Below are 25,159 nucleotides of genomic sequence, written 5' to 3' on the forward strand. Positions count from 1 at the left end.
CCCGGGGGCGGGGGCGCGCATGCGCGGCGCGCGCAGCACCGGAAACTTAGCCGAAGTTCGGAGCCCCGCCCCCGCCCCCGCCCCGCCGCCCCGCGACCTGCCGCCCCTCGCTTGGCCTGACGAGTCGGCACGGCTGTCCCGAGCGCCATGTCGGGTTCTTCCAGCGTCGCCGCCATGAAGAAGGTGGTTCAGCAGCTCCGGCTGGAGGCCGGGCTCAACCGCGTGAAGGTGAGCGGGCGTGCGCGGACGGTGGGCCGGGGTGGGGAAGCGTGGGCGGAACGCGGCGCCTGGAGCTCCGGCCCGGGCTGCGGCGGGCCGCGCGGCGGAGGGGTGAGCCCTCCCTCCCTTCCTCCCACTCTCCCCTGCCCCGGCGGGTCTCGATTTGCGGGCCCCGACTTTCGATTCACACTTCTCACCCCGGATCGTCACCAAACTTAGTCCCAGAGCGCGGCCTTCGAACACTTCCGAGACTGCGCGGGTAACTGCAGACGACGGTTTAATAGGCTAGTTTGTTTGCGGAACGGCCCGGGAGTCTAAGGACACCACCCTTGCTCAGGACAGCCTCGAACAAAGGCGTGTTTCGAACCGCCTGGCACAGTTTGCTCGGATCTGACCTTGCCGGGGTGTCTGTTTACTGGTTCACATGCCCGAGACTGATTAGCGCTGGCCTGGGTCGGTCTTACTTTGCCGTCTGTTAGGATTTCCTTGTCTTGGGCTGTTGACTTTTGGGGAAAGTTCTTGTGTCCGTATTGATAGACAGCCAGGCTTTCAAACGCTGTTCTGAGGAGTGCTCGCTTATTTTTAAAATCCTAAACAGATTGGCTTCTTTCTTATGCAGTAGGTCGGGTAACATGTAAAATACTTCCCGTGATTATAAAAAGAAACGAGAGTATAAATCACCCTGCTAGAAGCTGCCAGTTTCCAAGGTGATTTGATTTTATATTCAGCAGGCTAGTCTTTGTTTCCAATGTGCTATGTGGAGAGGACTTCTATTTAGCTTCCCTAAGTAGAAATGTCAGAGACCACATAACTAACTTCCTTGTGGGAACCTTAGGAGGATAGGGAGACGCCCATCAGTCTTGGTTTGGACTCCATTTCCCTAATCAGATTCTCACCTCTTCCAACTGACTTACTCCGTCTTGGACAGATAGAGCTCTGAAAGTTGAAGCAACCTATTGGTCATCATCACTCATAAAATGTAACAATCATAAGGTAGGCCAGGAAGAAAAAAAATAGTGAGTTGGGGAAGGAAATAAAAAGGCAGATGAATGCAGTATTAATTACAGCAATGGTACTTGGCTCTAGTGGCCAAAGAAATGAGCTCTCAGACCAGAACTTCCTTTTCCTGGAAACCCCTAGCTGCTCAGTGGCTATTTCCTAGCGTGATCTTGCCTTGTGTATCTTCATTCTTCTGAAGTCTTCCGATTGGGATCCTTTAAACCACCACAAATAAACACATTTTGGAGTTCTCATGGCAAAGCACATCTCACTCAGGAATTTAAAGGAGTTTTCCTAGGTTCCCAAATTAGGTTAGGTGCCGTTTCACATCATCCACGCCATGCGTATGCTAGGTACCTCTTTTGTGTGTGCCATTTTAAAGCCAGCATAAACTTCGTGCTGCATTTGTTTAGTTGGTAATTCCAAGTGCTTTATTTACCAAACTCCCAGAGGTAGGTCAGGACATTTGGAGGCCTGATTAATAGTTCCACTGTGTCAGCTTCCTGGATAGTGACTGTTACTGTGTTTTGGGTACTAGCAGCTTTTCCATTTCAGTCTCAAGGTTCCTGTTTAGAATGCTGTTTTTTTCACTGTGGTTATTGAGCTCGATTTGTTACCATTGAAATGCCAGCTAAAATGTCAACTCAGAGACACCTTCCCTGGAGTGACTACCTTGTCATTTAATCACTCTTCTTTACTGCACTATTAGTCACATAACATTAGCATATCACTGTTCTTTATTATTCTCAGTGCCTGGAAGTATTGTCCATATATAATGGTACTTGAAAATTTGTGGGAAAGGAATTAACAGGTACTTTATGCTTACTGATGGATGCCAACAAAGCCAAATGGTTTAACACTGAAAACTGATACTTTACCCTCCATACAGTAGGTACTTTTAAGGGGCAAAGCAGGGTATTGCTGTTTGTACAAGATTTAAAAACTGCAGGAACCTCTTACATTCAGAGACAAATAAACATGGGACTTACTGTCCTGAATTACTATATAAGCCAAACACAGGTAGATTCAAATTGAGTTTAAACTTACCTCAGGATGATTGATCCTCTGTAACAATATAGCTGTTACCTGAGGGGCTTTTGATACAGAGTATCTAATAATGCTATTAACTTTTAAGGATACAACACCTAGAGTTACCCTAGAGATAGCAGAGATTGAGAATAAATAGGGGAATTAGATGGTTTTGGTGCATTTTTAGTCACTCGTGGTCTACATAACCATTCAGTTTGTTGTGTTGGTAGTTGTATTCAATCAACTAGTTATAGATAGGGTTTCTCTAAGGAGCCGGACTGGCTTTGAACTCAACTGTTGTAGGTATAAAACCTGGCACTGACAGCCTTCCACCCTGTTTCTTGTGACTTGAAAAGCTAAGTGTACCTTAATTTAACAGCTTTAATTTAAAAAGGGTTGTGTATGCATGGTGTATGTGGGCGTATGTGCCATGGTGCATACAGGGAGGTAGTTGAGAGAACCACCTTACAGGGTCGGTTCTTTCCTTCCACCTTTCTGTGGGTTCTGGAGGTAAAACTCTGGCCCAGTTGAACAACCTTTCTGAGTAGCCTGTCTTCAAAAAACACTTTACTTTCCTCAAATGTGATTTGGCAGTATTATTATATGTATACGGTGGAAGCCAAATAGGATTTCAGTATTCTTTTTTATATTCCTAGATTTCCTAACCAGAATATATATAATAGTAGGTGTTTAGATGAATGAATGCATGTCTCACTTAAATGCAAGACAGTATATGGATGGGTATACATTTGAAGACTGTAATGAAGTGTTTGCTTGTCTGCGTTCTGTGCTTGTTACCTCAGGTTCATGGGCATTTCCAGTTTGCTTTCAAGACAGTTTCCCTATGTTAATCTTTTTGTTGAACTACTAATACTACGTACTACTTTTAATAAAAAAAACACAAGCCATTGGGCTAGGGATGTGACTCAGTTGTTAGAGTGTTTGCCTACGAATACAGAAGAGTCCAGAGTTGAATACAGGAAGTCCAGAGTTGGATCCCAGCACTGCATAAACCTGGCTTGATGGGGCAGGCCTTTAAAAATCCCAGCACTCAGGTGGTAGAGTCAAGAGGCTCAGCTGTTCAAGGCTGTTTGCTACATAAAAAGTTTGAGGCCAGCCTGGGCTATATGAGACAAAACAAATCCTATGCTCCCCAAATCAAGCTGTTAGGGTTTGTTGAACAGCCTGTCATATAAAAACAAGACATGCTGTGCTCTACAGATAAAGGGGATTGTATTTCATATTGAATCATTTGATGCCTGCAGCAAGTAGAAAAAATAGTAAAACCAGTTTCTTTTACTACGTGTTTTAAGTATAAGCCAGTGTGGAACTGTTAGCTGTCAATTATTTGAAGTGCTGTCTATTTTGTTTTCAGATGTATAAAGATCATTAAACCTTACCAATGGATGTTTCTCCACTCTCATTGTTATTTATAGGTTTCCCAGGCAGCTGCAGACTTGAAACAGTTTTGTCTGCAGAATGCTCAACATGACCCTCTGCTGACTGGAGTGTCTTCAAGTACAAATCCCTTCAGACCCCAGAAAGTCTGCTCCTTTTTGTAGTCATGTATCTTGAGGTAAGTTTTCTTCCTATCACCCCCTTTCCATATAAAAGAAGAACCAGCTAGGTTTCTAGGTTTTTATTTGTAGCACTGACAACATCTATCCCTATAATTTTGTTTTCCAAATTTCTTGTTTTTTGAAGTATAGTGAAAACTTGATTAGTAATCATAAAGACTACGTTTCTATAAAGAGTGCTATGTAACTCTAACAAGGTATGGGAGAGTCACAAAACTCCACTATCACAGACATGTGTTTGTACATTATCAAATTGAAACGTTAACAAAATTTATAGTCCTTATAGGACCGACTCTGTCAATACTGGTGGCTCTGAATAAACTGTGTAAGAGAGCCAAGGTGGTTGGGGTACCTGAATAAGCAAACACGGCACAGGCATCTGGAATAAGGAACAGGTTTTACCTTTATTTCCATTTGTTGAGAAAAGATTTAAAAAAAAAAAGAGAGAGAGAGAGAGATTTGCACTTGTTGGCAGGGAACTGGATTTGAGGATTAAGACAATGAATCACTTGCTCTTTAGTACATCTGTCAAGAGTTTATATTCATGTTCTAGATCAAATACCACGTGTGAAAAAACCTGTTGATCTAAAGATGTGGCCAAAACTGCTTCAGCTAATTTAAAATGTAATTAAAGGATACTGTCTGTCATTTGTAATCTTTGGTACATTAGTTAATGGTATTGAATTGGGAAGCAGACTTAAACTGTGTATTAAAAAGTACTTTGTTGTAGTACACACCCTTATACTAACATTCTGACTCAAAGTCCAGGAAGCTGCTTCCTAAAATACCTTATTACATAGGCTTTGTAGATCTGGGAGTGTTCAGGAAGTGTAAGTACTGTTCCAGTAAATATAATGATTAGTTAAGAATACAAGGCTTTTTGAAACATCAAGGAGAAGGGGAATGAAGCTGCTTTTAGGTAATAGGTTCTCCATGAAGAAATAGTGTTAACAGTCCAGCTCATATCTTTATATTTAACAGTGTTAATAGTTTCTGGCTTTTGGCAATATTCACTGGGGGTCTCAAGGAGTTTCATATTTTTATAATTTACTAAAAATTCTTTTTTAGACTCAGTTCTTGTATTTTTTTTTTTTTTTTGGTTTTTCGAGACAGGGTTTCTCTGTGTAGCTTTGCGCCTTTCCTGGAACTCGCTTTGGAGACCAGGCTGGCCTCGAACTCACAGAGATCCACCTGGCTCTGCCTCCCGAGTGCTGGGATTAAAGGCATGCGCCACCACCGCCCGGCTCAGTTCTTGTATTTTTACAGATTAATTTATTTTCATCTAATAAAAAATGTTAAGTCTGAAGTCCTATTAATACTTTTTTTGTTTTTAAGAGTCCACACTTCAGTGTTTAAATGATTTACATTTATAAATGACTGAGATAAGAACCCAGATTTCAAAATAAAATTAAGGCTGTTAATTCCAGCAGTAAGGAAAACTTTGGATATTATGATTTGAAGCAATTTAGGGTGAGGAAAGGGTATTTAGATGTAGCAACACTGCTCCTTAAAACTGTCAGTGAATTTCCAGATCGCCTTCCTGAAGTCCATATTATAACCCAGGGGTTCTAAGGTTTAAGGCTCCAGACCCTGTAAACTCTGCTGATGGTCTAGTGGACATTAAAGACGTGGACTAAAAGAAAATCACTGGCGTCTATACTCAGATTTTAAAAGTAAAACCAACCTAAGTAATTTAGCAACAGAGGATGCAGAAAGGAAATGACCGTTGTTGTTAATGTGTTTCCTCTTAAGAGCATTTCTGTGTCAGTAAATATTCACAGGGCTTTCAGCAGCTGAGCTATAACATGGTAATTACTTCACTTAGTATCAGTTTCCAAGTTTGAGGCCATGGCCAAGGCTGACATTTTGGTGGCTGGCTGTATACGTTAGTGGTGAAACTACCAAACAGAGACGTGGAAGTTTTAATAATACTTGATTATCACTGCTCATCTTTGGCCTTCCACTCAGGGCATGGATGGTTGTGTGTGTGTGGTGCACGCTCAATTTGCTATTAAGTGAAGTTAAATGTTTTCTTCTGTTTTTCCCCAGAGGTTCTGTACTTCTTCAGTGTTTGTTATGAAGTACTCAAAATTTTATTTTATTTTTTTACACCTTGTTAGTTTTTAAAAACAGGTTTTACTTTTACTACTTTCTGTAGTAACTTATTGTGAAGTTGTTATGCCTGTTTTTTCTTTCCCCTATATACATGAACTTAACTGTATTTTATAGTATCAAGATAATACTGTTTTTAAGTATATAATTATTGCTTTAATTTTTGAGATCTGTGTTTATCCTGTATGGATTGTTCAGTCATTTAAGCTGCTAAATGGTATTCTGCTGCCGCATACATAGATTGTCTATTCATTCTTCCAATGAGCTGCAGTAAGATTGTTGATGCTGCTGACAGCAGTATGTTCAGGATTCTTGCATGTTTTTTGTGTGTAGGTGAATAGAAGTGACTTCATCATAAATCATTTTTCCAAAGGAGCTTTGGATTTTCCTTATTGAATGTTTTTATGTTTGCCTTTTTATTATGAAAAAGTATATTTCAGTAATTTTAGAGATGTCATCTATAAGACTCCATAAAACGGGTTGATGGGTACTTTGCCTGTTGTAAGAACTAGGGGAAAGTTGGATTTTAGAGCGTTTTGTAGATTGTATCTTCAAAAGTAAACAAATAGGCTTAGGCTCAATTTAATTAAAAAACCCTTTATAAACTGATATTCAAGTGAGCCGCCTAGAAATAGAGGGGTTGACTGTAACATGAATTTCTAAAGGTCTTATCATAAAAAACCTGGTGCCAGATATTGTAAATGCTGAAAGATCAGAGAGATAACAGAATAAGGCACAGACACCTCTTAACTCTAGGACTCCTCAGCCTGAAAAAGCCTTGGTCAATAGGCCTCTAGCCGAATGAGCTTCTTCAGCTGAAAAGGCTCTAGTTCCTGTCTCCTCAAGCCTTACATACCTTTCCCATATCATTTCCTGTCTCAACTTTCTTAGTGCTGGGATTAAAGGTGTGTGCCACCACTGCCTGGCTCCATTTCTCTCCTAGACCCAGTCAATCTATCACCGCAGTTGCCTTATGGTAGGTGTATACCAGCAACCCCATAGTAAGCTGAAAATACATCACACTCTCACCTGTCAAGTCTACTGACTTAGCAGCACAGCGAGGGGTTGGCAGTTGGCCGGTCTTGGTCCTGGAGTGGACTAGGGAATGTCACCTCACTGCTGCTACTACACAGCATCTCAGAAGAACAGCATTACCGAATATGCCCAGGTAGCCCTTTACACCATTGTGAGGTTGAAAAGGATCATCTGTATGTTATTACTCAGAAAAATAGGCAGAACATAAACCATTTTCAAAAATAAAAAACAATTGTCCTTGCTTAAATATCAGTTATAAAGTATCGATAACTTTTTTTTAACATTTTTATCTTTTTTTTCCTCCCATCAGATTTCTCAAACCACTTTTCATGAACCAGTGGACATTCAAGAGAACTAAATTTGAAGTCTGTACAAAAGCTTCTCTATAACGCGTGCCATAATATACAATCTTCTACTTGTCAGATCTTAACATCTACCTCTCTGAATTTTCATGGATTTCTGTTTCACAAGGTTTAACTATTTTATATACACTGGCTATAGCATACAATAAAACAGCATACAAATTTCTGGCCTTGTTACTGTTAATGAAATGCACTGTATATTAATCTTTTCAATACCAGCTCTTAACTTATAGAACAAATGGAAATTTTTGTTCAAAGAGTGGGAGACTTCCAGTTTCTTTCAGTTAGTTACAGGAATTACTTTAAATATTCCAAATATGGGTGGAGAGGTGCCCAGTGGGTAAGAGTTCTTGCTATGTGATTATAATCTGAATTCAGATCCCTGCCACCTATACAAAAAGCTGATCATGGCTATGAATGCTTAGAACCCTAGCACGTGGAGGAGAGGGTTTGTTGGCCACCAGCATGGGTTAAAATGGTGAGCTCTAGGTTTAATGAAAGACTCTGTTTAATAAATGAGGCAGAAAGGGATGACAGGCACTTGACACTGTCCTCTGGGCTCACACAGACAACAAAAGATTCCAAACAAAACAAAATGCTTTGTAGTGTATTTAGCAGTTATACCAGGAAGGTAGTTGCTTCACTTTGGAAATAAGAGTCCTCTTAGAAGAATCAAGAACTTGACTGGATGATGGTGTAACATGCCTTTTAATCTTAGCACTTGGGAGACAGAGGCAGGCAGATCTCTGTGAGTTCGAGGCCGCCTGGTCTACAAAAGGAGTTCCAGGACAGCCAGAGCTACACAGAGAAACTGTATGTGGTATGGAGGAACAGGGAAATGGGGCAGGACTTGAGAACTCAAGACAATACCTGAATGAAGTAGGACAGTAGATGGTAATTAGGTAAAATTGAGCAAGAAAACAGGAATTGAAAGGTTAACTCCAGTGACTTGTAACTTTGTGCCAAGTCCTGGTAATCTGGCCTCTGAGACTGGTGTATTAAATCAGGGCTACACTTTTCCTAGCCTACAAGTTCTTTGGGAGTGCAAATTAGAAAGTTTGAATCTTCATTCCAACAAAATTCACAATTAACGTAAAATGATAGCAAGGTTTAGGAGTTTTAGACCCTCACCAAAATTATATTTATTTATATTTACAACAACAAAGTAGAAATTCATGGCACTTGGTCATTTGTTCAAATATAAGATTTACAAAATCAAAATCATTTAGAAAAGTGTGCTTTGTTAAATAATTTACCATGTTTTTCAAGACAGGCCTGTCCAGCAAAATTCAATACTACTCCCTCAGTACTTTATAAATGGAATTTTCTTCTACTTGTATCCATTTCCCGTGGCTGAAAATTAAAGGGGAGAAGACAATGAAGAAGAACTTTGGTGAGATAGTAAAGGCTGGCTTTCATAGATCTTTATGAGTAACAGTGCCGACACTATGGGTATGTGTGAGCCCGACAGTCAGTCTTCAGGGCTGATTTAACTGCTGGGAATTTCTGTTCTAAGCCTGTGTGTAGTGCAGAAATAGCACTGCTGCTAACTAGGCAGAAAAGGACGATTTACAGACATTCTCATCTGTCTTAAGATGCTTTCCAAATGTCCAACAGCGCTGGTTCTCAAACAGTGCAGCAGAGTCACCAGGCTTCAGACACTGCTGGGCAGCTGGCCTGAGACTTGCCCATTCCTACATTGGTGTTGGTCTCATTTAAAGATCGCTGTGCTTTGGGCCACTTCAAGCAAATCCAGGTTAATAGCAGCCCAAGAGACCACATCAGATTGCTGCTTTCTAGTTCATGGGAGAAGATTCTCTCACACACCTTAACATGTAAATAATATGTTAAAATGGGCTTTGGAGCAATCACCACATACCTTATGGACCCATTCATATTCTCCATATTTAGAATCAAAGGTACCCTTCTGAAGAGATCGTAATTTTAAGGTAAAACGTGGTCCAAGTTCCTGAATTCCCACTTTCTTTTCACTCTTGAATATATATCTTCAGAAACAAAAGTTAAACAACAATTAGGTTCATTCAAACTAATTTTCTATGGCAAAGCTTAAAGGACTTATTATATCAGAACACAGGTTTATGTTGACAAAAAAGTCCAAGTTAACATCTGCCCTTACCTGTGAAACCTGAAGAAGATGTAATCCCGCTGATTGTGGAATGTGGCAACCTGCCTTCCAATAAATTGAGGATTATGAGGAAAGAGAGACGCAAACATGCGTCCAATGGAATGACCAAGCCGTGTTGTGAAGTTATTCAGAATTATCTCGGGAACATGTTCTGTGGGATCTTTGCCTCGTCTCTGGAAAAATTAAAAAATATAATACCCAGTAAAGAGAATTAGAAAATGCATAATTATAATTTTGGGTCCGTAATTTAGACAACATTAAAAATAATTTGCTTTTACACAGGGTCTCACTCTAGCTCGGACTGGTCTGGCACTTCTTAGCTCAGCTTTACCCTAAAACTGCTCCTTCTGCCTCAGGCACCATGTTCTAGGATTACTGCAGGAGCCACCAATCCTGACTTTAAAAAAATTTTTAAATGACAAAAATGTAAGAGATGGCCTATCAAACCCACAAAGATATATTTAATATGTATTGAACACATCCTAAAGTAAACCCTACTATAAAAACATTCATGGCAACGTGGACTACTGCTATTATCAAAATTGTCTATGGTCTTGCAACATATCTCGGTAGACAACTTGCTGTCATCAGAAGATCAAATAATTAAAATCAATTAGATCCTTAAGCATCTACTGATAACCTGAGATCAGTATTGATCAAAGAGTACATAAGACTCACCTTAATTTCTTTACGAAGACGAACACTACTCATTTTAAAGTGAGCAGTTGGGCCATTTGGCAAGTGACTCAAAATAAGGCCATCTGTTCACAAAGGTTAAGAAGCATACCAAATTATAGCTTATGCCCTAAATTGCATAAATAAGTTGTCTTCTGTATGCTTGAGGGCACCTAGAAATTAGTGGATGGATGTATTTGTTCTTCTGGGTTAGCTGAACTTTTCCTACCAAACCAAAGTCCAACCACATCAAATCTTATAAGAAAATATGTATTAATCTACAATAATCTTAGTTTTTTTGTTTTTACAATTAAATAGCATCATTCACAATAGGGTATCCTGGGCTTTCAAAGTGAAAGTACACAACAACAAAAGTCTATCCAATGACCACTACTCAAGAAGGAAAAAAGATGGGATTCAATGCTATGTAAGTTCACCTCCACTTGTGTGTCCTGTTTGTAAGATTAGGACCTAAGAGGATCATAGGATCGCAAATTCCTGTTACAGCAAAGTCAAAGCTGCTATTTAAGAAGAGAGAAGCTCTTCGGATTAATGAGAACTTAAATCAACCTTTATAACCCATTAGTCTAGCATGAACGGAATGATGCTAGACACTATAAACTACAGATTAAATATAAGAGACCTGCCTACCAGCAAGTAGAGCAGCCAAAAGCACCGGAGTCTCAGCTACAGGAGACAGAGCAGCACTCAAGGGTTTGTGGCACCAGAGTAAGTTATGGCTGGTGCCCAGGGACCGCCCAAGTAGGCAAAACTGACAGCCGGTGGCTGACCACGGCTTTCAGTTAACAGCAGCTTTTAGTTTAAGCAGGTGGACAGGACACAAACTGGGATCGACGACGGCCCAGGCCCGCAGTCCCGCTGCCCAGAGACTTAAGCAAGAGGATGAAATTTCAAGACTGTGCTTGGGCAGCTCTGACCAAATTTCAAAATTAAAAAGTACGTAAAGGGATGAGGCCAGCTTACTGAGGCCTGGATTTGAACCCTTTGGCTGCTGTCTTTACTGAGCAGTGGGTCTCAACCTTCCAAATGCTGCCATCCTTTAAAACAGGTGACGCTGTGATGACCTCCAACCACAAAAGTATTTCGTTGCTACTTCATAACTGTAATTTGGCTACTGTTGTGAATCATAATGTAAATATGAGTTTCCTGATGGTCTTAGGTGACCCCCGTGAAAGGGTTGTTCAACCCCCTCAAAGGGGTCGTGACCCACAGGTTGAAAACTGATGGACTAAAAGCAGCCAGGAGAAGCTATATTACACCCAATTTTTAAAAAAAGCATCAACTGGGTTGGAGAGATGACTCAGTGGTTAAGAGCACTGGCTCTGTTCGTCCAGAGGTCCTGAATTGAGTTCCCAGCAACCACATGGTGGCTCAAAACCATCTGTAATGAGATTTGGTGCCCTCTTCTGGCATGCAGATATACATGTATACATAATAAATAAGTCTTTAAAAACGTGGTGTTTTGAATGAGGATGACCCCCATAGGCTCATATATTTGAATGTTTGGTTCACAGTTGGTGGACTGTTTAAGAAGGGGTTAGAGGTGTGGCCTTAAAAGTGTGTCACTGGGGAGGGCTTTAAGATTTCAAAAACCCTTACCGGGCCCAGTCTCTCTGTCTCTCTCTCCTCCTCCCTCTCAAACCTGTAGATAAGATGTAAGCGAATGCTCCAGTGCCATGGGCCTGCTTGCCTGCTGCCATACTCCCTGCCATGATAATCATGGACCCACTCTCTGAAACTGTAAGCTGTCCTCTAATTAAATGCTTTCTTTTATAAATTGCTTTGGTCATGGCAGCTTGTCACAGCAGCAGAAAATTAAGACCATCCCTAATCCAAACCATTTTCCATCTGTGCATACAATCTGAGATTTACAAGACAATACTGCCATCATCAGTTCTCTTCAACTTGTCAATCATCCACCTACTGCTCTCACTTAACATTTTCACTTCTATAACCACTTCCATCCTGACTTTTCTTAGTTGATACTTTCCACCTGTATCATTAAAATAAGGTAACAGCTGGTGCTCTCTACTTCAAGTTCAGTTTCTAATATAGATGATAAGTCTGGACTTGGCCCTTGGTTCTCCAAGTACTAAGCTGGGTCATTTTATCACCCCCACACTTTCTAATGACAAGAGAAGAACTACATAGCAGTTTCAATAGCAGTAGCTAATTTCCTACCATCTGTCACCATTGACTCGTGTTCAGAATAGACATTAGTTTGACACAGTAATGTAGGTCCAAACTACATTTCTTATATCCAATTTTCCCAAATGTTTCCTGACTTGAAGGTCCTCATACAATCTTACATACCACATATAATGAAGCTATTTTGCCCGTTATTTCAAACACTTGCAGTATTTTGCTTCTCCATTAAGGACTGCTGCAAATGCCACCTTTTCATGCAGTCAGAATTAACTTACCACAGTGCCCGTCACCTAAAATGGCAGTTATAAGTCAGGAAAATGCCTTTCTCCCCAACTTCTGTTAACCTCAGTATTAGAACTGGGTTTTGTTTATTTTTAAACAAGCTACCAGCAAATATTGAGTTCTTCTAGTTAAAGTTCAACTTCATGAAATATAGCCAAGTACTTTCTTACTGTTTGCACATTCACAAAACCATGAAAATTAAGGAGACCAGTAGATCTGAAATAATTTCCTCCAACCTTTGTAAAAGCTTGAATTCTATCTAGAACATTCCTATTAAATTGTGGCTTGTGCCAAAAGCAAAGTGCAGATTCCAAATTCATAGGTTCCTAAATAAATTGGTTTTGTTTGTTTGGTACATACAGAAGTTGTATTGTTAAACACAAATAATGCAAAACAGTCACTGTGCCTGTTTCAGTAATGAAGAAAGGAGACTGAATGCTGGTTCTACAAGGTGATCAAACGGGAAAACAAAATAATGAACGTTTCAGACACAAAGACTTATTTTGCCAAGACAAGGTGGGCTTTGTGAAAGCTAGAGACAGCGTCAGTTGTGAACCTATGAGAAATACAAAGCGAAGAGGAAACATTAAATTGATGAATCTTGTTATTAGCAGCTGTAAATGACAACTGTAAAACCAAACAGACCCTGCCATATTGTTTAGAGAAGCAATTACAAAGGCAGCAATCACTTTGAAAATGGTTCTTGGGCCGGGCGGTGGTGGCGCACGCCTTTAATCCCAGCACTCGGGAGGCAGAGCCAGGCGGATCTCTGTGAGTTCGAGGCCAGCCTGGGCTACCAAGTGAGTTCCAGGAAAAGGCGCAAAGCTACACAGAGAAACCCTGTCTCGAAAAAACCAAAAAAAAAAAAAAAAAAAGGTTCTTTTCTGGAATAATTAGGCATACAAAAAATTATAATAACCTAGCCAAACCAAATCATAATCTGGACAGCAAATGCCACATTAAAAAGTGAGTTTTTGTCTATTTTAGTTTCTGGAAAACTAATACAGGCAAACAAAACAATATACTTAAGTTATATTAAAAACAATGAAAGCTGTGAAAAAATGGATTTAAAAAATACATTGTATTAGAACAGTGTATAAAAAAATGTCCTATGGCAGAACACATAGTCCTATTGCTATTTTTACAAATTTTAACTAATCTGACTCACCCAACTGGTCATTTCCTAGATACTGAAATTATAGGCACTATTCAAGAAATAATAGCAACTACAAAAAGAAATCTAGATATATTTTAACTCTTTCATCTCAACGGAAATACCTTGAGGTCAGATGACATTTATGTCGGATGTGAGACTCACAGAAAAAGTTTCACTGTTACTAGCACGCACACCACCGAGCACATAGCACGGCTTCCCTCCTCAGAACGATGTGCTTCCTGACACCCTAAGATGAAGCTATACCCAACTACATGGTGTCTCCTGGGCCGGAGCTTTCATGCCGCCTCCTTCCCCACTGATGACTCCCATCTCATTCATTAGACCCGGCTCAAGTGTCCCCACGAAGCCCTCCTCCCCTCATGTCGCTGCAACAGTGTTGTTAGTAGGCAGGACTATTGGCCTGAAGTACTATGGCAGGTTGACTGTTGTTATATCCTTTACTAAGGTTACAGCAGTGTTTTAGCTGCGACACTTGCCTGATAAATGTTTTCATGAGTAAAAAAGTCTTACAGCATCTTGGATAGAGATGCAATGCTATGGAAAAATGTTCATTCTAAAAGTGATAGGAATCCTTTCCTAGTCTTTCAAATATGTTTAAAAACAGGCGAGGAAAGGAACAGGAAAATTTCCTTAAAAACAAACCCAAAGGATACTCGGTGTTTTTCGATCTTCATTAATAACTATCAGGTCTGTGAAATCTCTTGCAATGCACTGTGGAATAATTTTTTTCAGAGCCAGTCCTCTTCTGTAATAAACATGTGAATCTGGTATAACTGTTGAGAGCTGTTCACAGAGTCGTACTGTTCTCTGTAAGAAAATAAGAAAAAATACTGAGAGTAAGAAGGAGCAAGGATATACTTGTAAGGACAGGAACAATGATGAATCAGGCAATATTAAAAAAGAGAGCAAGACAGGCCAAGAACGAAAGCAGAGCAATGTCTCATGTATCAAAGACACAGGTTTGCAAAAGGAGTAGTGCTACTTCATGGAGACAGAGACATGGCAATATCTGGAGACACTTGGTGCAGGGCGTGGGGTTGCTGTTGGCCTGTAATTGACAGAAGCTGGGGATGTTGCTAAACATCCCATAATGAGCAGGACAGCACTTCATAACAAGGAGTTACCCAGCCATGATGTTAATAGTTGTCAAGGTCATAAAATTATCCTCAAGAATTGTGCTCAGTAACCATACATGATATCATCAGTTATTTTTCTTTAGCTTATTCACTGTCATTATCAAAGGCAATTAACTATTACACTTTTCTGAATGGACCATTTAAATATAACAATTCATGGACTACACTAATCAATGTGTTTACCCCATGAGGTCTATCCGATGTCGTGATGAGAATCTTAGGAGATGTCTGTCTGTTGAAGTAGGAAGCAAATTCATCTGTAGCTTCATCATAAGCGACCTGAGAACAGAGGAGAGATTATTTTATACCAAACAGTTCACTGAGCCTGGATTTTAAAGTGTTGCTTGACTGACTGTTAGCTGACAGGCACAGGAGGTGACATTAATAGTGACACGAAGAGGCTGAATCACCTGCACAATTAGAGTATAAACTGGGTAGCTACCAAAAATACTGTCAGGGCACAAACTAAGATGTGTGTATTCTTGCAGAATGCCTACAGATATGGGCAAGAATCCCAGTCCTGACTAATGCTATTATACCCATCTCATCGTGTTGGTGGAAGAAAACAGCAGGACTAGCTTCCAGGATGGGGTAGTAGCCTGGAGCAGAAAACAAGAATCAAAATTGGTAGGGGAGGGCTGGAGAGATGGCTCAGAGGTTAAGAGCACTGGCTGCTCTTCCAGAGGTCCTGAGTTCAATTCCCAGCAACCACATGGTGACTCACAACCATCTGTAATGAGATCTGGTGCCCTCTTCTGGCATTCAGGCATACATGCAGGCAGAACACTGTATATGTAATAAATAAATAAATAAATCTTAAAAAAAAAAAAAAATTGGTAGGGGAAAGGTCAGACCAGGGATGCAGACCTAGTGTAGGGGAAGTATGGCGTAGCTGGACATTTACAAGTGGTGAAGTCTGAGCTGTAATGTACTTCAGACACTGTCACCACAAACCCACTGGTGGCTCTAATCTCACACAGGCTGAGGGAGACCTGAGAACCCACTGAGCGTGAAAGGCAGGGAGACAGAACTGGTGGAGCTCTGAAGGCATTCCTCCACACATTGCACAGCTCAGACAGAGAAAGGTACATGTCTGAGGGACTCCAGGTGTCCAACAGTACCTGCCTAACCACCGACTGCCATAAGGCATGCAATCAAAACAGGGCAATCAGTGGTGAGGCAAATTAAATACAAAACAACAGGAACTCAGCAGACCTTGTGCCACTGCCCAGGAGAGAATGACTTCACACTCTGAAGTCCCAGGCAAGTTACAGAAACAACAAAACAGTCCTTACCAAATAAACTAGAGCTGAGCACAGTAGCTCATTCCTGTAAACCCAGAGAAGCTGAGGCAGGAGGATTGCCATGAGCTTGAAGTCAGCTGGGCTGCATAGGGAATTCCAGGGTCGCCTGGACTACAGAGGGAGATCCTGACAAATAAGACAAAACCAAAATAAACTACTTAAATAACTGACAGTCTAGAACTACAACATTGTGTGTGTAAGATGTCTAACTTCCACCCAAAACTTAATAGAAAAGGAAGTAATTAGCAGATAACTGAGTGGGCTGACACGTGAAATTTGGCAGATGGCAAAGCAGCTCTGAGTAATGTGCTCTATGATTTAAAGAAAGCATGAACCGGTGGACAAACCAGTGGACTAAGAATGAACAGACATCAACCTGATCCAGCGCAGAGAACAGAGAAAACCATCCTAGAAATGCAGCAAGGATGGAGGGAACTGCAGCATGTCAGACATTTCAGCCGTGTGTGTAAAGGGAGTCTCTCGAAGGGCACAAGAGAAAGGCAGGAAAGTATTGAAGAAATCATGGCTAAAAAGATAAACTTGATGAAAATACTAACACTTATGCAGATGAAAGAAAGCCAGACACTCTGAACAGTTGTCTCTGAAAATGAAAGCAAAGTGTATCTTCAGTAAACAACCCGGGGGTAATTAGCAGCTAGGAAATGTGCCATGAAGACAAAAGAAATGACACTAGAAGGGAAGGCAGACCTAGGAAACAGGTGCTAAACTATAAAGGTGCAGTACTTAAAGACTGAACTACATGGACACACACTCTGCTTTCTTTGAAAAGCTCCAGATGCATTCAAGTAGTCACTATGACTCCAGGTTGTTCACAGACAGCGTGTGGTGGATGACCATCAGCATCAGGTGTATGATACACCAGGATGGAGGGAACCGACTCTAACAGCACTGTCTCTCCGAGGTTTAGCAGAATCATGCAGCTTCACAGCAGACTGGGATGACTAAAGGCACACGCAGCTTCTGCTTGTTTCCTTCCAGTGCTGAGATTTAAGCTCTCAGCCCAGGCACGTTGTAATTCTAAGGGCAACTACTAAAAGAACACCAGCCTAAAAATCAAGCAGAATTAAAGCAGCACAGTGAAAAACTACCACAAACACAACAGCCAAGGAAGAGCTGAGAACAAGGTGGGGGTTGGGGGTGTGGGGATGGATGGATGCAAAAGTCTAGCTATGCTTATAACTTACATTAGGGTCTAACTTTCAGGCTGACCAAAAAGCAAGACCCAACCATATGCACTTGATAAGTGATACACATTAAATTCAAGCCCATGAATAACTTCAAAGCAAAACATGGAAAAGCATCCTGTGGAGAGAGTCCCTGGGGGAGAGTTTAAGTGGCTCCATGTACATAAGACAAAACAGACACTAAGAAGTACTGCTCAATGCAAAGGCAGTATTTTCTATGGGGTCAAGGATGAGTACATCAAGAAAATGTAATTATAATATACACAAGTAATTTCATAGAGCAATATGATTGTGAATGCGTGAGGCTAACAAAAGAACTAAAGTCGGAAGCAGAGAGTCAAAGTAACTGAAGAAGCAGACAGCTGAGGGGTATAGTACACAAGTCAAGCCCTCAGTGACAAGTCAATTAACACTCAGAAAGAATACGTGAGATGCAGCAGCCGACCAAGCAACACAACAATCCCTCCCAAAATAATAGGAAACACGTTTTTCAAGGGTAACACAACATCCTCAGAACAGACCACATGCCAGGACTTAAAAACCTCTCTTTAACTGAAAGAAACTGTGTTAAGCAAGCATGAGAGAATTAACAGATGTCACCCACAAGAAGGAAATCTAGAATATTTTCAAATATTTGTATATTAACATACACAATAATCAGTGAGCTGAAGTCAATTAGAAAGAAAATTAGAAAATCTCTTGGGCTGCAGAGTGTGGCTGCTTGGGTTCCATCTCCAGTTCCTTTGTTCCCACCAAACTAATCAAAACAAAACTCTTGAATAAGTAAAGAAGAAAAGCAGCAAGCTGTCAAAACATATGGACCATGTTAAAGCCACCACTGGGAAACCAGAGCTTTAAACACGTGTATCAGAAGTCTAGAACTGACCACCTACGCCTCCTTAGGAATCTCAAGGGCTGGGGAGGCAGCATGTAGAGCTGAGAGAGACACACAAGATGAAGACTGGGAAACGAAATAAGACCTGGTGGCGAATGACATCTGCCAGCAGAGAGAGGCGGGAGGAGTCCTAAAGACAGGCAGGAAAAATCAATTCTGTGTTATATAAACAGAGCAGAGTAAGATTATCAGTGTCTAAAGCCATTTATCATATTAAAAAATAACCAGACAACAGTTTGAAGGTTCTCACGACATAGAAATGATATTTGAGACATAAATGTACTACAATTTAATCATCAGGAATAGTATGTATATACTAAATTATGGACTCAAAAATAAACATGCCAATTAAATTTTTAATCAAACAAAAACTTAATAAATTGTGAGCAATCAACAAATATTCCACTAAAAGAGAAACTCTGATTTAAACTAATAATGAAAGCAGCACATTTTAAAACTTGTAGGATTTACCACAAGTGATACTCAAAGGGAATTTTGTCACTCATAGCAAAAAAAAAAAAAAAGCAAGTTGATAAAATAAAAACAGACGAAGCTCAATGAAAGCAGAAGGAAACAAGAGGGAGACAGAAATGAAACACTAAGAGAAAAGCTTAAAGAAAACCTACTCTGAAAGGAACACAAAATAACTGTCTGATCAAACCTGATGAAGAGAAAATGTTAAGACTAAACTGTGGGTTTTCTTGGACTAGACTGTGGGTCAAGCTCTTCTCACTGCCTGACTTTTATTTGCATGATATTTACAGTGAAGTTTTAATTTTTTAAAAAAGAAGGAATACTAGGAGTGATAATGAGACATTACTGTAGTTTAACGCATGAGTTCAAATATAGATACCAATTCTAAGCAAGTATCTACAATCCAGAACAATGTATAATAGAAAGATAGAACATCAGAGCCAGAATGGCTTATCCCAAGAAGGCAAGATACTTATTTTTAACATTTGAAAACTCACAGATGCCATTTAGGTATCCATTTAACATTCAAAAACCCACAGACGCATAAAGGTATCACGGGGAAGAAACACACAAGTATCTCAGTATTTTCAGAGAATGAATTCTATACTCATTCATGACAAAACAGAGCATAAACAGGATTTCTGTAAGCATAAGGAAACCTACACTGATGACGTACACATCAAGGAGGCTGTATCGGCAGTGTTCTTTCAAATCAGGACAAGGCAAGGACACCATCACTGCCTTTTCTATTTACTCAACGTTGTATCAGAAGTTCCAGTCAGTACAGAAGTAGGAAAAAAATAAAGCAAGAAATACACCTATCATTGGAGAACTAATTATCTAAAATTTAAAATGAAGTCAGTATTTAGATAATTAGTTCAGGTAAGCTATGGTTAGAGGACCACTACCCAAAAACTCAATGGCTCTTTACAAAACAGCAAACAAAGCATGTTTCAGAGATGCGTGTGCCCTAAGGATAAGCCGCAGAACAGGAGTAGCTCTAACAAGACACGTGAAACCAGTGTGGGAAAGATCACAAAATTTACCGAAATATATTTTCAGTGTTTAAGAAAGATCTAAGTGAAGCAACATATGTAGGTCCCCATGCTGGCATGATGTGGCGCGTACCAAACGTTCTGGGAGGGTCAAATACCAAAGAGAGGGATAAGGGCCAAGGAGGTAGGGAAGAAGTGGGTATTCTGCTTTACAGCCACCAAGGGTGAGCATTCAAATTTCTGACATTACCTCTTCGTCATTGGGGTCTACTGTGGTTTCATCGGGGACTCGTTGATTGTCAATGGTCTTGGGAACAGGCTTTGGTGGAGCCTAAGATGGAAAGCACCACATTTTAGAAGCATTTTATTAACTATTTTACATTACAGTTGAGAAACTAGTCTTCAAATAACTTCCAAACAACCTGTTCTTTATTTCAAACCACAACTACTGTCACATAAATTCTTAAAACAAAATGGAGTAATGTTACCTTTTAACAATCTGAAGAGACATATACATGGTAAATATGGAATCCAATGACTTAAAAAATAGGCAGAAGTAGCAGAAATCACAAAAATTATCTATCTCTAAGAAAAATATCTAACAGTAAAAAGGAAATTAACAAAATGGAAAAAAAAATCACAAAGGTACAAATCCAGGTGACTGTTTCTACACTTCCTGAACTCTATTAAAAAATGTGATAGAAGTCTATCCAGTGACCTAGTAATTCTGTTTGGGGGAATTTATGATAAGAAATAAAGGTCTGTAGGAGGTGGTCATTCATAATGGAAATAAACATCAATATAACAAATGTCCAGTACAGCAGGGTAATTGTTAACACATTGCATCTCACATGACCAGATACTGCAGAATTATCAGCTTAGATCAAGAAATGGCGCCCACAAACTGCCAAGGAGAACAGAATTACAAGAATATACTAAAACTACTTCAAAATACATGGATATTATGTAGAGATATGAAGGAAATATGAACCGATAAATTATTTATGACGTTGGGTGGGTATATTTGTTTAAGGCGTGAAATTTGTGGGAGTGATTCTCTTTCCACCTCATGGGTTCTGGGGATTAAACTCAGTTTGCCATGCTTGGCAGCAAGCACCTTTACCTTACTAAATTATCTTGCTGGCCCCTTAGTAATCTTTGAAGATAATTCTAGGAAGTCATCTTTCAGTACAAAAACTGATTTTTGTTGTGTTTTTAGGCAGGGAGTTGTATATTCAAGTTGAAAGCCAATTAAGCTACATCCTCAATCCAGGGCCAGTGATAACATTAAAAGTTGATTAGCACACCAATTTGCTGCAATTAGCTGATTATGGGAGTTTTGGAGATACTAATATTACATGATATATTAGAACTTGAAGGTCAAAATAGCCTAATATTGATGATTTTATATGATTTAAAATGATACCATTTGGACAATGCATGAAAAAGTAGAATGCTTAGTTTGTGTAGTCTGAACATTTTTTGCCTTCCTCGGAAATCCTTATTCTTACTTGGTACTTATATGAGATAAAAGTCGGGAGAACCACATGCTTTAAAATTTTTATAAGTATAAATTATAAATTAAGCACGTATGTAAAAAACTTTAAAAATGAAAAGCTTAGTTGTGCAACAATGCAGGAGTATTTAGTAGTTCTTTTAGCTTTAAGTCACAAGAGCTAAACCCTCAGGCCTAGAGTGGGGAGTCCGCCAGTCCCGAAGCCACAGAGGGCTTTCTCTGCCTCCTGAACAACAGCACTACTGTGCTTATTGTCTGCGCACAACATACTAAGGAAGGTATCGTCAGGGGAATTTTAAACCATGTCACATTTTTGAGAACGGTCAATGAGCTTTCACCACTGTTTGCTAAACTGAGTAAAGAGTAGAAAGGTATTTGTTACATTATTTTTAAACCTCTGAAATGTTTTAGAAGAAAGCAAGCAACATAGTATCAGGAAATTCTACTTAATATAAGACAAACTACATGGCTAAAAACCTTATTTACCTTATCACCAAGAGCCTCTCTCTCTTTTTTAAGTTTTTTCTTAGCTGCCAACTTTTCCTAATGGGATAAAAACAAACAATATTGAGAAGCCAGCAGTTATTTCACAAACTTATACTGAAACCACAGATCAGTTCTAAGAACAGTCTGAGAATTATTGTCATCTTTTAAAGTAAGCACACAAAACTTTTTAAAGGTCTGCTTAGGTAGCCCAGGCTTGCTTGTGATAACCCTCTTGCCTCTGCTTCTTTAGTGTTTAGATCTCAGGTGTATACTACCATCTCCCACCAGACACAGACTTTCCTTTAATAGCTAAATTACTGAACCACAAATGGGCAGCCTAATCAATAGGATTTATTTAACAAAGAGCTTGCTTTGTCAAATTGACATAAGTCTGAACATTTACACTTCCAGTAGCTTTAATTTTTACTATAAAGCTTCTAATTAAATCAAACATATAACAAGTATTTTTTTTCCATAGTGCTTACACCCTAAAGATCATGTTTATAACAATTACTTCTGGAAAGCACTAAAAATAAAGAGAAATGGGAGATGTGTTTTCAGGATGTTTCCACTAATTATTCTTCTACTTTACAACCAAAATAAGCGTTTAAGATCAATAGGAACTTTTTGCTATACACCAGTATCTCCTGACTTCTACAGAAAATGTTTGACACGCTATAAAAAAGTATATATATACATATATAATTTTGTAGTGCCTCCGCATCCACACAGTCCAAAGTAGTTTTCTAGAATATTCCTCCCTCATACTTGCAAATCAAAACAGATGACACGTCCATTGTACTAACTCCAGTAGCAGCGTAGCACTTACAAAAAGATTCAGTCAAACAAATGAGACAAGCAAATAAAAATTAAAAGAACATCATGTTTTTATGTATGCAGTAATAAGGAATTTTGTTTTTCAAACTGCAATTCAGACACAAATAAGCCTTATGATCTTGGCAAGCCTTGCAAGTCTGTTTCAGCTCATGTTTACTCCCAGAACAGCGCGAGTACAGGGGGTAGCGAGCAAACGCAGTTATTATAGGCACTTCACAGTACTAACTTCAGTAAGAGTTCCCGAAGCAATCAGGGCAGCAGAGTTTGAGATTTGGAATTTACACCGAGAAATTAACCAGCGCTGTAGCTGGCCGGGCAAAGCCAAGGTGCGGAGCCCTCCGCCTTCTGTGAGGCCAGAGGGTCATCTTCTCTAGGACCCTCGGCTTCCCGGAGTGCGTCCCAAGGAGCAGAGACCAGATCGCCCAGCCAGGACCATCCGGGAAAGGGCTGACGCTGGAGAGCGGGACCTGCAAACCCCGCGCGTGCCCGTGCGACCCCCTACCCCGCGCCCCGCGCGTGCCCGTGCGACCCCTCCACCCCACGCCCCGCGCGTGCCCGTATGACCCCTCCACCCCACCCCGCGCGTGCCCGTATGACCCCTCCACCCCACCCCGCGCGTGCCCGTGCGACCCCCCTACCCCGCGCCCCGCGCGTGCCCGTGCGACCCCTCCACCCCACGCCCCGCGCGTGCCCGTATGACCCCTCCACCCCACCCCGCGCGTGCCCGTATGACCCCTCCACCCCACCCCGCGCGTGCCCGTGCGACCCCCTACCCCGCGCCCCGCGCGTGCCCGTGCGACCCCCCCTACCCCACCCGGCGCGTGCCCGTACGACCCCTCCACCCCACCCCGCGCGTGCCCGTGCGACCCCCTACCCCGCGCCCCGCGCGTGCCCGTACGACCCCCCCTACCCCACCCGGCGCGTGCCCGTACGACCCCTCCACCCCACCCCGCGCGTGCCCGTGCGACCCCTCCACCCCACCCCGCGCGCTTACCTTCCGCTGCTGCTGTTTCCACCGCGTGAACATCAAGTGTCGCCGCTGTTTGTTCTTAATCTCCGAGATACTGAATCCCGGGGGGAAGGCACCCGCTTTCGGGGGCCGCGCCCCGCTCTCCGCCGCCCCATCGCCCGCGACCGCAGCCTCTTGAGGCTCTTCGGCGGCGGCTTTCCTCTTCAAACCTCGCTTCCCGCCGCCGACACTCTTCTCCCCGGCTTTCGCCATGTTGTTTGCAGCTGTACGGAACCGGAAGTGCTTCCGTGTTTGACCCGGGTCATACGCTTTTACTTCCGGGGGAGCGGAGGTCTTGATCAAGTCTGTTGCTTTATGATTTAGATATTTAAGAAACGGCTACAAGTCAGGGTTTGTTCCCAACTGTACGAACAGGAAGAGTTCCTAGATTCCTTCACTGAGCCTCTGCTGAGTGTCAATCTGCAATTTTTAGTTAACAGTTTGGTTAACTAAACTGAAACAAATGGCTCACAAATAAAAAAAAAAAACTTTAAGTAGTTAGTATGTGACATTAAAGAAAAAAACCCAGCAAGATAAAAGAATGGAAAGAGAGGAAAGGATCATTGCAACTACAAACGGTTCTCAGAATGTGCTTCTTCCTTTGATCTGAGATTTTAGGAAGTAAAGATGCTTATGCAGTAATCCGACAGCAGAGCCTTTAATCTGAGACAAGCTGATAACGCAGAAGGGTTAACCCAGGTGATGGAGACAGCCGGCCCGGAGAAAACGCAGTAGCAGCAAATGTGACGACTATTCAAATGCCACAGACACCAGAAGTCAGACTAAGAATTAGGAGAGAGAGAAGAGGAGAGGAAGCTTGAAGTTGAGCATATCCTGTGAGGGCTTTGTAAAGATTCTGGGTTTTATGTAAGATGGCAAATCTCTTAGTGTATTTTGAGAAAAAAATATGATATGACATTTTGTTTTATTTTTGAGGTGCTATGGTCCCAACTCAGGGCTTTCTTGATGTTAAGCAAGTGTTCTTCACAAAGCTGGATTTACAGCCTCCTTGATTTAAATATGAAAAACATCACTCAAAATAATTATTTAAGAACAAACTGAGAGAAAATGGATGGGGTGAGAAAGGATAGTGAATTGAATGAAGGTAGTGCTCAGACACAAAAACACAGCTCTCACCTCAAAGAGAAAAAGAGGTAGTTTATTGTGGAGCCAAATATGAGTGACCATGCCCTGGAAACATAGGTTTAGGTCTCCCTAAATATGAGTTTACAATGTGGAAGCAGGTTCTTGAGGCTTTCTTATACTAACAACAAAAAGTCATCAAGACACTTTCCAAATACAATGCTGAAGACACTAAGAAGACAGTTACAGAAGAATGAGAAATCACAGCTAATCTCCAGTTATCATGGAGTTGAAACCAAGCCTATTGGCTAGTGATGTAGCTATTGTAAGGCTGTAGCAGAATTCATTTTTGTTGTAATGCTGGTGTAAACCTACCATGATGGTAGTCACATAAAACTACAACATTACAATTATGACAAACTACTGTTACTGGCAGA

The 25,159-nt window shown here is 40.9% G+C and overlaps 2 protein-coding genes across 2 annotated transcripts; one reads left to right on the plus strand and one right to left on the minus strand.

Annotated features, from left to right (window-relative positions):
- The first annotated feature begins 47 nt into the window (after positions 1-47).
- On the plus strand, positions 48-7,499 carry Gng5 (G protein subunit gamma 5). Its single transcript, XM_052730894.1, has 2 exons — positions 48-228; positions 3,684-7,499. Exons 1-2 carry the CDS (start codon positions 148-150, stop codon positions 3,807-3,809), a joined length of 207 nt encoding a protein of 68 aa, XP_052586854.1. The 5' UTR covers positions 48-147; the 3' UTR covers positions 3,810-7,499.
- Positions 4,210-23,876, minus strand: Rpf1 (ribosome production factor 1 homolog). The gene is made up of 9 exons (XM_052730893.1): positions 23,625-23,876; positions 21,794-21,850; positions 20,042-20,122; positions 15,102-15,197; positions 14,436-14,589; positions 10,158-10,240; positions 9,471-9,652; positions 9,213-9,339; positions 4,210-8,686 (listed from the first exon to the last, which is right to left on the minus strand). The coding sequence occupies exons 1-9, from the start codon at positions 23,850-23,852 to the stop codon at positions 8,645-8,647; spliced, it is 1,050 nt and encodes a 349-aa protein (XP_052586853.1). The 5' UTR covers positions 23,853-23,876; the 3' UTR covers positions 4,210-8,644.
- Positions 23,877-25,159: the final 1,283 nt, after the last annotated feature.

Source organism: Peromyscus californicus, unplaced genomic scaffold, assembly GCF_007827085.1.
Source record: "Peromyscus californicus insignis strain IS unplaced genomic scaffold, ASM782708v3 Scaffold_9__1_contigs__length_137607984, whole genome shotgun sequence".
NCBI classification, from domain to species: Eukaryota; Metazoa; Chordata; class Mammalia; order Rodentia; family Cricetidae; genus Peromyscus; species Peromyscus californicus.

What these genes read in the sequence shown, in the direction of transcription:
- Gng5 (XM_052730894.1), top strand. Translation starts at nt 148, where the DNA reads ATGTCGGGTTCTTCCAGCGTCGCCGCCATGAAGAAGGTGGTTCAGCAG. An exon ending in CCGGGCTCAACCGCGTGAAG is followed by an intron (nt 229 to 3,683) that starts GTGAGCGGGCGT and finishes TGTTATTTATAG; the next exon opens with GTTTCCCAGGCAGCTGCAGA.
- Rpf1 (XM_052730893.1), bottom strand. Translation starts at nt 23,852, where the DNA reads ATGGCGAAAGCCGGGGAGAAGAGTGTCGGCGGCGGGAAGCGAGGTTTG. An exon ending in CATCGGATAGACCTCATGGG is followed by an intron (nt 14,590 to 15,101) that starts GTAAACACATTG and finishes ATTTTCTTACAG; the next exon opens with AGAACAGTACGACTCTGTGA. An exon ending in TGAAGATCGAAAAACACCGA is followed by an intron (nt 10,241 to 14,435) that starts GTATCCTTTGGG and finishes CTTTGTGAACAG; the next exon opens with ATGGCCTTATTTTGAGTCAC.